The 12,928-nt window shown below is 42.4% G+C and overlaps 1 protein-coding gene across 1 annotated transcript in view; it reads left to right on the top strand.

The window, feature by feature from the left end:
* The window catches only part of MEGF11 (multiple EGF like domains 11), a 196,115-nt gene that overhangs the window by 20,078 nt on the left and 163,109 nt on the right, over window positions 1-12,928 (top strand). The window contains exon 5 of the mRNA XM_066559110.1: window positions 8,282-8,374. Coding sequence (XP_066415207.1) covers window positions 8,282-8,374 — 93 coding nt within the window. The remainder of the gene's footprint in view (window positions 1-8,281; window positions 8,375-12,928) is intronic.

The following is a 12,928-nucleotide window of genomic DNA, read 5'->3' as shown; positions in this document are numbered from 1 at the left end:
GTTAAATGCTGAAATTGTCCCACAGAATAATATTGTATTAGAACATTGATCAGCAGAATTGATCTCAGTGTAACTCTTTCCTCTCAACATGGCAGAATACAATGATTATTTCTACTTGAAGCAATGACAGAAAATGCATAAAATTGGTTGCAGGCCCCAAAGGATCAACAATCATCAATATTTAGCTGCTCCCTGATGAGTTCTCTCTGGACTCCAATTCACTTTCTGTGAGGGCAATGAGAAAGACTGAGCCTTAAAACTGTCTTGGTTTGAAAGACCGGCGTCTGCCAAGCAAGGCGGGAACCTCCCTTGGAACAGAGAGCATGACCTCTTTCCCTCCAAATTATTATAACTTTGAAATCACCTGGCTTTCAGGCAAAGAGATGGGCAAAGGAATGAGTTTTTTACTGGTGTGTGTGACAAACAAGAGCAAACAAACAACAGCAAGAGAGCCCAAACCCAGCCCAGCCGCTCCCGGCCGCGGGCGCTTGCCCTGTGCTGCAGTTCCGGGCACAGCCACAGGCGGCGCTGCTGGCTCCCGCCCGGGCAGGGCGGTGCCGCCGAGCCAGCAGGGGGCGCTGTGGCGCGGGCTCGGCCGCCTTTCCCCCTCACGCAGCAATGGCGGGCGAGGCGCACGGGGAAATGGGCTGCAGCAGCAAAGCGCTGGGAGGGCAGGGGTGAGCAGACCCCAGAGCAGCAGAGGAAATGTATCAGAAACTCTGCAGCTGTAGCAGGAACTGCAGGGTGTCTGGCAGGGAGTGTAAAACCTGAAAAACCCGGAGCAGTGGCAGAGAAATGGTGGGGCTGGGCAGCAGCAGCCGAGCCGCTGAACACGGCCGGGAGAGGCTCCTCTGGAGGCGGAAAGGAGTTTCCCCTGAGGGACCCGAGATGGTGAGGGTCCTTTTTTTAGTGAGGTAGGGTGTTAATAAGGTTCCAGTGCAACAGCTGCTCCCACAAGCTGAGCTTCGCTCGCTGTAGGAGCAGACAGCAGGAGATGGAGCCCCACAGTGGTGGTGAATTCTCCCCACAATGGCCGCAGCCTGTCTCCCCCCCAATCAGATGGAAGAGAAAACCCCACAGGTAAGAGAGCACCAGCTGCACCCTTCTCCTACTTTGGCCATTTCTTTAATCTGTCTTAAATATTGGTCGTTATTGTCTCTTAGCAACAGATGGGACACAATTCCATGAAAGAAAGGAACAAAAGGAAAAATCCTAACCCCCAACAAAGTGGTAAGGGATTTGGCACTTCTGGGTCAGGATTTCACCAGAAGGAGGAATTTCTCTCTTTGCCCCAAGGTCAGGCCCAGGCTCTGGTGCCCCTGATTCCTCAGGAGCCCTGGGGCTGAGCAGGAGTCCCTGTGTGGATGTGTCTGACCTTGGTCTGAGGTGTGAGTTAGTCAGGAGCTGTTTGCATCAGGCGCTGTCTTTCTTGCAGGATGTGCCTCCTTAGTACACTGAACCCCCTCCTGCCTTTGCTGCTCCTGCCCAGCCCTGTAACCTGTCCACTTTGCAGGGCAGATGCACTTGAGCACTCAGAGTCTCTTAGTGCCTTTCCACCACCCCTTTTTGTGCCTTCAACTCCTGCACTTTTTTATTAACACAGCCAAAGGTACAACAGAGTTCAGCTTCCTGACCCCAGTCATGCTCTCTGACATTTGCTGCTACGAGGAGGCTGCTCTGCAGCTCTTGCTCAGACAGCACTAAATGGTGAGTGCTATCTCCCATTCCCTCTCTCCATCAGAGCAGATGAAACCAATGGGGCATCAAAATGCCACAAAGACTCTGTTAAATGTGTGATTCCCCCGACCTCTCCTTTTGCAGGCTCTAAACTTCTCTGTCACTGTCATTGTTTTATGGTCAGTGATGCGATGCCATTCCTGTCTCAGGGATGTGCTGCTCCAGCTCAGCTGCTCCTCAGAACCAACCAGACTGGGATTCCAAACTGTGCCCCACCAGTCTCAGGGCACACAGAACAAGTGGCAGTCTATTCCCTACCCTGCCCTTCCCCTGGCACAGTTTACTTCCCTATTCACTCCCTAGAGTAAGGCCTAAAGCGACAGATTGCAACATGGACTGAAGGAGGTTCTCATCAGTGCCAGCTCCTCAAGTGACAGTACACTGTGAGCATTCCTACTGAAGGGCCCTTGGAGTCTGAAACATTGAGATCTGGATGGAATTATTCCAGGACCACTAAACTGGTCCATGTCACAAGCCTGGGACACTCAAAAATGTGGAAGGCTCTGTGTTCCCCTTGATAGTGACCAGAACCCCAGGCTGTTATTTACCTGCTGATAGAAAGGATAAAAAACTGCCACGGAGTTTATGCTTATTAACAAATCTTCATGTCTCAGCAAATGGATACAGGGATTTACTGATCTGTTGTCAGTGATGACACTGACACATGTCAAATTCTGCTCTTGGGAAAAGACAAAATCCTCAAAATGGATCTCCACAGTTCTTTTACTTCAGACATCCACAAGTCATGTCTGGCCTAATCCCTGAGCTTTGGCCGGGTGTCAGGACTGAGGATAACACAACCCGGAACAGATCAATACCTCACTGAGGCAATGGCCAGAGATCCCCATGTCCCTGACAACAAAAAGACCATTGATTCTGTTCTGATTGCATTGATGCAGAGTGTCTCATTCCAAACCTGCAAAAGAAGTGCTGGAATTGCACCTACAGGAAAAGGAGCTGATCTTGTGACCCACTGATATTATCTGCTCTGCATCAGTCTCATCTTTCCTTTGCTCACATTGATCTCTTTGGGTTTGTGTTTTTCACTGGTACTTTCATGGGAAGATGAAAAAGAAGGGTTGCTATGCACTGAAACAATAAATTCCTCAAAGCCTGAGCAGGCTTTGAAATCTCTTCATCTTTGGAAGTTGTTAAACCTTGCATGAAAGTGCTTTCCAAGGTGATAAATTAATGAATGTATCCTGAGTGATGACCACAGAAATAGACATTAAGCAATGCAAAGAGCTATTATCCCACTTCATTGAAGCAATTATCCAGGAAACCATCAAATCAGCTTGATTCCTGATGGAAAGTCAGTGATTTAGGGAGGAAATCGTCCATTCCACAAATAAGCAATAATCTAAGAATGAGGAAAACCTACCTGGATGCATTAGCTGTAGTCATCTTTCTTGTGCTATCCAAGCTCCCTTTCCTGAGCACAGCCAAAAGCTGACTACAGGCTGATCTAATGAAGCTGATACTGTAGACTCAGCACAAGCTGGACCCAGGCCAGTACATTAAGATGGAAGCACCAGAGAGGCCCTGAGTGAACAGATTCCTAATGGATAAGGAGCAAGAATCTTTTTCATCTTTTTTCATCTACTTTGACCTCTCTGCATTATCTGAAACCACTAGACATAGGATAACAGCTATTTCACCTAACAAAATCACTCTTTTCCCTAAAAGTGGCACGAGGGAATGGAGGCCATTTTTTATTTTAGGGACAGGTATTAAATATTTAAGGAAAACATCACTTTTCCCATTAAATTTCTGCTTTGTTTAGTCCAACAACTATCAAGAATGGGGTGAACTGGTTAAATAATCTGAAGTTAAAATACCAGCAACATAAAAGAAAAAATGCAGGTTTACCATTTACCATCACAGAAAAGAAATGAAATTGGTCAGTTTGGGCAAGATCAGTGTATAGTGAAGAAAACCTGGCAGAGGTAAGACAGAGAAAAGAAGATCTTTTGAGGCAATGACCTTGTGCCACGTGTGCAGTCCAAATAAACCAGTTCATTCTGTGCAGTTCCAGGCAAGTGCCCAAATTTCTCATTGTGTCTCATAGCAGCATCCATATCTCCATGTAGCAATGTTTTCCATTATCATAATGTATCTCCAGTTATTTATGCTCTCTGTCACCTCCTGGCTGCTCTATGATCCTGGGCAGGAGTCCCACAGAGCCCAGGAAACTCCGGCGTGTACGGAATGCTCCGGCACGGCTCTCCTGCAGCCCGCGCTGCCGTGAGCGAGCACAGCCCAAGGAGTGATTTCTGATTCCTGTTCTGGGTCCTTCACACTTTGTAATTACCCTGCTCTTTGTTTTGGAGGGATTTTGTTTGTCTGGCATGGCAAAGTGGGACAATGGCAGATGGAAGTTGCTGGGTCGGTAGCTGTGAACTCCCACAGGTCCTAAGGACCACCACAAATGTTACCACACTCCAGTGCAAGCACAAATTAGCTTGTTTGTGCCTCTGTCTTTTGTGAAATAAATGTACAGGTTGTATTTTTGGACAAGGAAAATTTTTCAAGTTAATCACTCCATACTTGTTCCCCTAGGATGAGACTCTTCCCTAAATGCACCTCAACCTCTGTGGAGCTCAGTGGGTGGCAGCAGTCAGTGGGTGGATGATGTGAGGAGCAGGGTGTCACAGAGGGTGAAACAAGAAAGTTAAACCCTGCAACATCATAATTTGGGTCCATACAGAGGAATGCAGCATCAAGGAAGACAGAGCAATTCTCCATCCCTGCTTTTGTCTGGGATGAACTCCCTGTGGTGCCCCTTAGCTGAAGGAACTCTGCAGTGGAAATATTCTGCAGTCTGCTCCACTGAGCCCTTCTCCTCATTGCAACATTCTGGACACTTCACACCTTTGTGGAGAGGAGACACAGACAAACCATTTATCATATTGGAATTCAAATTCTGGGCAACAATTAAAGAATAAGCACTAGTAGAATCCATTTCTCTGACATCCGTTCCTCAGTGCAGCCATTTCAGGTGTGAAAAGAGTTTAATCTTTAGGTCTATTTCCCTGAGGATTGACCTTATATGTTGAAAAAAGCCCAGTCTGTAATTATAAAGTAAGTGATAAGCATCAAATGCATTGTTACAGAACCCTTTTGTTGCCTTTATTGCATGATAAGGAGCAGTTGCTGTGTAACCTTGAATGTGGGCAAATAACTCATGCTAAACACATTGCGACAAAGATGGCATTTTGGCAGGGCTTTGATGTAGGTCATTTTATTACCAGGCTGAATCAAACTACAAACTGATGTCAAACTCATGCCAAGAATGCTAATAACACACTGATCAATGAGGTGCTGGATTGCTCAAGTGAAGTGGTCGAGGGAAAATGCAGACATAAAAAGTCTGGAATTCCAAAGGTTGAAGTGCTTGGGCTATTATACTGGGAGGAATTATATTCCTTGCATTAGGACAAGTTTTCTTTACTCCAGGGGCCTTTAGCTGAGTGTTGAACAGGACAGTGTCAGAAAGTATATACTTATCTTTATTTTTCTTGACCTTTATGTGCAAGTAATTTTTATAGTTCCATTAACTAGTAGGATCATTTGCAAACCACTGTACAAAGTGTATTATGAAGAATGCCTTGGGGACCATTGTATCCTATTATGCTGAATGTTAATAGAATGAAAAATTAATTTAAACTCTAAAGACTTGAGCAAGGCAAGACTTCCCTTTTATAGGAGAAATTCCAAATTTTATTTGCTGTGGTAAAACTTTAGAGCTGTACCCTAATATGACCTTTATAAGCCTGATTTGAATCAGTCAGTGCAGGAGTCTGATTGTTTGCCAGCTTAAATAAAATTACTTCTGTCAAAGCTTCTTTGTTTAAAAAAGGGGGTTTTCTGTGACCCCCACGTTTGGAATTAGTCACTAGTGAGCTCTGAGCTCACAGCTACTTGTTTAGCAATTAATCAACCAGAGATGAGGCAGCCCACGGTTCCAAGAAGCATCTTCACCTTACTTGAATCTTTAATTGCTCATTAAACATCGTCATCTTCGGCGATGTGGGACTTCAGAACACCTGAAAACAAGGATACAGTTCTTTATAAATATATTTTTTATTATTTTTCATGTGTCTGAGTGCTTTAGAATGAGGAGTTCTCTCTTGAGTCTTGCTGCTAAGTCTCACGTTGCACTCTTCCCATAGGACTGTAGCTAGACAAGTGATCAAGGGAGCTTCATTGCCTAATTAGTAACTATTATTTCATATTTATGTTAACATAGTTGAGGTGTGATAAATTTGTGTGGAAATCAACTAAATTTAGAGCAGTAATGTGCAGGAGTTCGGTTATTTGGAAGAGTAAAGAACCAGTTCCCCATGAACCTTCTCACTCACAATGTTTGGCTTGAGGTGAGAACGTGGCCAAGTTAAAAGGGTAAAAAATGCTACACATTTTACATGTTAGAGTGATTTATTATTGCAAATGTCCATACAGGCAACAGTGAAATCTCAGTTTTGACTTCCACATCTCTTGTGAAACTAGAATGAATTTCACTGAGAAATGTACTCTCAGCCAAAGCTGTGCAGGACACAATTCCCAAGGTATCCCTATCCCAGCATATCCTGTATCTTTTAGCTCACTGTAGTTTGAATAAAAACCTATAAATATGTGACTGTTCTATATGTGAACTTCTCCTCGTTCTGGATAACCAGCCATTTTCAAATGATTGTAGGAAGGTGTTTATATTTTTATTGGAATATCCTGTTTATCTAATATCCTGTCCTGAATTTCATCCCACAGCTGTAGAGCAGGATGCTTCGCTGTCTCCAGAAAGCCTAACTCGAGTAAAATAAATGCACAAAAGATTAGGACAATTAGTGACTAGAGATTAGCCATGAATATTTCATGCCCACTGCAATACTGTCTAAACACAAGATATGGAATAAGAATAAATTGCATTTTTGACATGCAGCAAACGTAGAAAGGAAATGATTAGTTTAGAAAGATCTTGCAGCCGTTTTAACGAGGCAGTGTTCTAATCACTGGTCACGTGGGATCTGCTGGATAAAGAGCAGGAAAGTTTGTCCCACAGGATTATTCTAAGTTCACCTGCATTTTGATGTTGGATTTAAATATTTTGTGAACAGCTCAGTGGGTTTGGTCTGCAATGATCCAATCAGAGAATAGGCAGCAAAATGTTTCCATGAGTTTTGTTGGCAGCTGGCTGTGGGTCCAAGGTGTGGGAGTCCAACCAGTGTCAGGTGTGGCAGGAGTCATTCAAAGCAAGAAGGCAGTGGTGGAGAACTTTTGGTGCAGGAGGGATCTGGGAACTGAAAGGGCTCCAGCTTTCATTCCACCTGCAGATCAGGGAAACTTCCAGAAGCTTTGCTAGCTGCTTTCAAAGGAATTGGGTGGTTCAGCTCCATTTTCTCTACAGCACCGCAGAGCTACTTCCCAAATCAGCTTTGCTAGCCTTGGTGTGAACAGGAAGAAATTATCTTTGTCTTGGGATAAGTCTTTTGTAGTCCAGCTTCAGGCAGTTCTTGGTTAAGTAAACTCAATACTCACGTTTCCCACCTGATATAAAAACACAGGATGTACGACCATAGATTATATATGAACTAAATAATGTATTTTATATATAGGTACATACAATTTAATACAGTGACCTCATTGCCACTGCTTCATATTTTTAATAACTCATACATGTTAGTCTAGATGGAAATGATGTGTTCCAGCTTAACTATCCAATTTGAATCTCTGGCACAAGGAGTTTCTGGCAGTGTCCTCAGTGGTAAAATGGAAACAAGGTAGTAAGCAACAAAGTTCAGTCTTTAAAGCAGTTACTCAGTGCTCTCCAGCTTCTTTAGTATGTGAGGGGCACACACTGGAAACTGTCAGACACTGAAACAGCACAGGAAAAGAGAATCCTAAAAGCTATGAGCTTTGTTATTTGGAAGAGTAAAGAACCAGTCCTCCATGAACCTGCTCCTCAGCCAACCTGTTTGTCTTGCTTTGAGCTTGAGGATATCGAACTTCCAGTATTATACCAGTGACCCAGAGAACTGTAGTTATGGAACACTGGCTGACCTTGAGAAGACAAAAATGCACTTACAGCCACTGCATCATGGAGTAAAATTATTTATTTTCCTGGAGCTGTTTTTTAAATGAAATCTATTTTGGATCTTAATATACTTTCAAGACTGAGCTCCATTTTGTCTTATGAGCAGTTGCAATTTGAGTGCAATATAAGAAGCTGCTGTTCTGTAATATAATAATAATAAATGTCAGTTTGGTAAAAACTTTATTAGGAAGCAAAACTGCTAACCAAAGGAATTTCTGGTGTGTGAGTTTTTCATTACAGGGCTGAAGTGACAAATGAATTTATTGCTGTCAAGAGACCTATATTTTATTTTGGTCACTTAGCAATAATTAAATCTTGTGAGTAATTTTTTGTGTGTGTGTTTGCTCTGTTTAATATTTTTAAACAAAATATTGCTCTCTAAGGCATTGTTTAGGGTATGTTTAGCAACCACTTAATATGTTTACAATGCTGTGTGTTGTTTTCTCTCAACAGCACTGTGCACAGAGGAGTGTGTGCATGGAAGATGTGTCTCTCCTGACACGTGTCACTGTGAACCAGGCTGGGGAGGGACTGATTGCTCAAGTGGTGAGTAAAGATACCAAAATATGATAAAAATATGTGTTGCTATTAAAAACCAGGTATTATAAAGCAGTGGCCTTAGAACTTGGATTATTTGAATGGAAAAATGAGTGTTGTCTGCTGGTTATTTTGTAGAAGTTCGTATTGGGCTGGAACAAAATGACCTTTAAGGTCCCTTCAACCCCAGTCATTCTGTGGTTCTATGAATATGTGAAAATCCCCTTTCCCAGGATAATGACATTGGACTTTTTTGGTTGTGTTTTGCAAAGAAATGTGAAATGCAGTGGAGGATGCTGTTAATGCTTTTGGTCCTGTTATTAGGACACCAGTACAGATAATAGAGCTCTATAAAGAATTTTTTCTCTCTCAAATCTTTAATACAGCACATTCTTCATGAAATACTCTGTGGAGTGTTGGAGCTGTTTGGAAAGCACTCTCTCCAGATAGAATTCTTGTCCTGTTCAAGCCAGGGGGAGTTTTGCCATTGACTTTTCAGGCAGCCCAGATTCTCTCCTCTGACTCACAATCCATTCCTTAAATCCATACTGCCAAAGTCAGGGAAATGGGAGTTGGGAGTTCTGCACCTTTTGCTAGGAAATTAATCCACACTTGAGGCTTTCAATTCTTTCAGCTGGCAAGGCTGTGTTTGTTAAACTCTCTTAATTGGGCACGGTGAGTTAAAGTGGTTGGTTCATGCTGGAATGGAGCAGGCAGCACAAACATCTGAGTGTGACGTAACACAGGCCTGAGACATTATTGACAAAGCAGGAATAAGCTTGATAAATGGAGTCAATTTGTGCATCAGGCAAGTAAATAAAGCTGCATGGGTAGAGGTGCTGTGAAGTGAAACTGAATGGGTGTTTTGTTTGGTTTTGTGTTGGCTTCCTCCCTCTCTCCCAAATTGATTGGGATCTTAAGAAGAAGTAGGTAACAGAGGAGGGATCTATAGAGGGAGGAGTTAGAAGGGAATGGGAGGTAAATGTGCCCGGGGGTGAACACAACCAGAGGCTGAAGGCAGTGGGGCAGATTCCTGGATGGGTTCCTGGGGGTTTGTCTGCAGCTCTGCTGAATATTCCAGCAGAAGAGGGAATAGGAAAGGAGCAGGGAGGAAGGACTTTAGTCCAGAGGGGATGTGGATGCTCCAGCCCTGGGAGTGTTCAAGGGCAGGTTGACAGGGTCCTGAGTAACCTGGTGTGGGGGTGGCATCCCTGCCCATGGCAGGGTTGGGATGAGATGATCAGTGAGGCCCCTCCAGCCCAAACCATTCTGGGATTATATGATTCCAAGGATGGAAACAAAGGCCATATTATGGGGTTTGAAGCAACATTTTGGGATTACCTGGAATGCAGACAAGGGGAAAACTGGGCATCATGATATATTGAATATCTCTCTTTAAAAATATTTTAAAAACCCCACAACATTAATTGTGAGATTTTGTATAGATTCTCAGGAACTCATGTAATGTTTTTATTATTCATAGTACTAGATTTAGTTTATCCTACTACTGAGTATTTGTACAGTACATGAGCACTAACAGAAGTTAAAAATAATAATAATAAAAAGACTATGACAATAAGGACGTACAGATACAGATTACACATTTATACACATGTGCACTCATAGAGTAAAAAGCACTTCATTCTGTGTAAAAATGGCCAGGAAAGGATAAGATGTCAAAGTACAGAATGGTCTTGTGGACTAAAACTACCCAGTGACTCTTATTAAATTGCTCTAATCTTGCAAGTGGAGATAAAAGAAAAAGAAGGTTTTTCCTATATTGAATATTTAGCTTTTTAAAGTAATTAGGAATATTAAAGCACTGACAATGATTGAGATAGAAACATTATTCATAACTTTTATTTCCGCACTGGGCAGGGATCCAGTATATTTCATTTATGAGGTTTCAGTGGTGGAAAGAGAAGTGTTAGCCAATTCCTAAATTAAATATGCCCTGTTAACTTTTATAAATGATAGCCCAGGATTAGCTTCAAAATTTAAGCTTTCATTTTATTAATATAATTAGTGTGTTTGCTGGCCTATAGTGCCCATTGTCTTTCATTCCCCTTGTTATATGCTGGGTAACATGTGTTCCTGTCCCAGGGTCTGATCCTACAAGCTCTGCCCAGTGAAATGCTCCTAGGAGGGAAAGTCAGATTTACTGCACCTGAGAGCTGCTCACTTTTGTGCTTGACACTAGAAATTTGGGTGACTGGACTATTCATTGTTAGGAGACTTTGTTTAAATTCAAAGGTTTAAAGCAACAGATTTCAGCTGAATACAGCACATTGTTGCTCCCAATATTTCCAAGAAAGGGGGAATCTGGAAGCTTTGCCTAACTGAGGTTAGCCACGTTTTTCTGCTACATGATCCATGTGTTTAATCATATTTTACTGTTACCCAGTTATAATGTGGAAAACAATTTTCACTTCTACTGGAATAATGTGTCACCTGTACCTAGGTTCTTTCTGCTCCTTCATGACTGTCGGTAACCAGTGAAGGGCTCGTGTTTGCAGTGCCAAAGGCTGTTGGGATGTTCCTGCAGGGTGTGCTCGGGACAAAGCGAGGCTGGTGGTCAATGGTACCACCCCAAACCCGTGGGGCTGGAGAACTCCCCAAGGCATCCCTCAGGATCAGGGATTCGATGCAGTCACAGGCATATTGCTTTTCATGTTGGCTGTTTGAAGCGCTTTCACTGGGAGAGGGATTGCCAGCCAAAACACTCCCTTTAAATTTAGCAAAGCTCCCAGGAGCTGGAATGGTTCTTGAGCGATCTCTCCTGAAGGCACCGCTGAGCGGGGGAGCCTCTCTGACACTGGGGGTCGTGTGTTGTCATTTACTCAGGGAAGATCTAAGGAAGCTCACTCTTGCTGAGATACAATTTCAACACCCTGCAGACACAGCCATTATAACTTTCTAAAAGTTATTTCTAACTTTCACTTGATTTGATGGGTGAAATTCAACCATTCGCAAAGCTCCAGCACAAGGTCCAAGTTCACTTCAGAACCAGAAGTCAGACCCGAATATTCCTCTTTCTTGGTGTGCCTATGCCTGGAGAGGGTCTGAATGCTGACACTGAGCCCCAATTTCCCACAGAGAGGCAAAGTCCTAGTGTAAAATGCAGTTCCCCAGCATTACCATTCTCCCTTGGCTAAAATATTCTCAATTAAATGTTTTGAATAGTTACAGCTACAGCCTGTAGTCATGCAAACAATTTAATCATCTTGCTCAGACTTGGTTTCATGCTTTCCTAGAACCCAGCCTGTAAGACAACAGTTACAAAATTTGCTTTTCAGTGCAGCCTTCCAGTGAGTGATCATGGTACATGTTAGAGTTCATCTGTTGTCAAGGTTAAAATAACTTCAGATGAATTGCTAAACAATTATAAAAAACCCCAGTGCCATATTCATCTCTGCATGTCTCTGTACCTGTGTTTTACTGCATGCTGTTGTACATCTGTCCATGCCCACAGGCCTAGCCTTGATTTCATGCTATAAAGCTGCAATATATTAAGGCTTGATTACCATAACAATAAAAAGAGAAGTAATGAGGTATTAACTAAAGAAGCTCTTGAACAAAATGTTTTCAGCATTTTAATGATGCTAAAAATGAAAAGGAAAATCCTTTTTAAAGACCACTGCATACCTTCCCCTTCCCTTTTAACTTGTTTTATTGAATCATGCCTGTTTTGTCCATGCAATCTGGACTGTTGGTTTTTTAAATACAAAGCAAGATTGCAAATGCTCCGTGTGAACTTACCTGCTCACCTTTCCAATTATTTCAAAGCAATTAGCTTCAAACAGGATGATATACTGGCTTGAAGTTCTGGGGGGCATATAATTGCCTGTTGGTGGTTACCTGGCCTCTTCTGGGTCTTGCTCACAGCTATCTGTATTTACAGGCCCTTAGGCCACCATCCAGCAAAGAATTTAAGCTTATCCTTGCACAAATAGGGTAAGTTTTTCACCTGCTTAAATATTTAGGTGGTTGTTAAATTAGTTTTGAAGGAACAGCTAAAAAACTTAAGTGAAATTAATACAAAGCTTTAATTGAAATCATCGGGCCTGTGAGGAATAAGGTGATCTTTCTTTCAAGATGTTAATCAGGTAATTTTATTGAAGACCAATTTGACTCTCATGAGCATTATTTATTGTGAGGAAGGTCATAGAAATCTTTCTGGTTAATAGGGCGTTCTCAAAAAAGGGCAACAGGTAGGAAAAAAGAAAGTTCTAGGCAAGAATCCCGAATTAAAAGCAAAAATCTTCCAAAACTGTGTGTGCCAGGTTGAGAAATTTCCAAGTAAACAAACACAGAGGTTGTAGTGAAAAAATAAAGAGGTTTTCAAAGTGTTTGATTTGTTATTAGTTTTGAGAGAAAACACAGTACTTTCCCAAAGTGCAATTAAAGAGATGTTGGCATAATAAAGCCAAACCATTTTTCTTGCTGTGTCACCTGGGGGAGAGAGATTATAGTGCTGCTGTCTGGCATAGCCTGATCCATAAGGTATACATATGGATAACATAGTTTTCCTTGGAAAGGATGTTTTGTACAAGCTGTCATTAG

Source organism: Molothrus aeneus, chromosome 13 (genome assembly GCF_037042795.1).
Source record: "Molothrus aeneus isolate 106 chromosome 13, BPBGC_Maene_1.0, whole genome shotgun sequence".
In the NCBI taxonomy this organism is placed as follows: Eukaryota; Metazoa; Chordata; class Aves; order Passeriformes; family Icteridae; genus Molothrus; species Molothrus aeneus.
The sequence above is the reverse complement of the archived record's forward strand: the minus strand, read 5'-3'. Positions and strand labels throughout refer to the sequence as shown.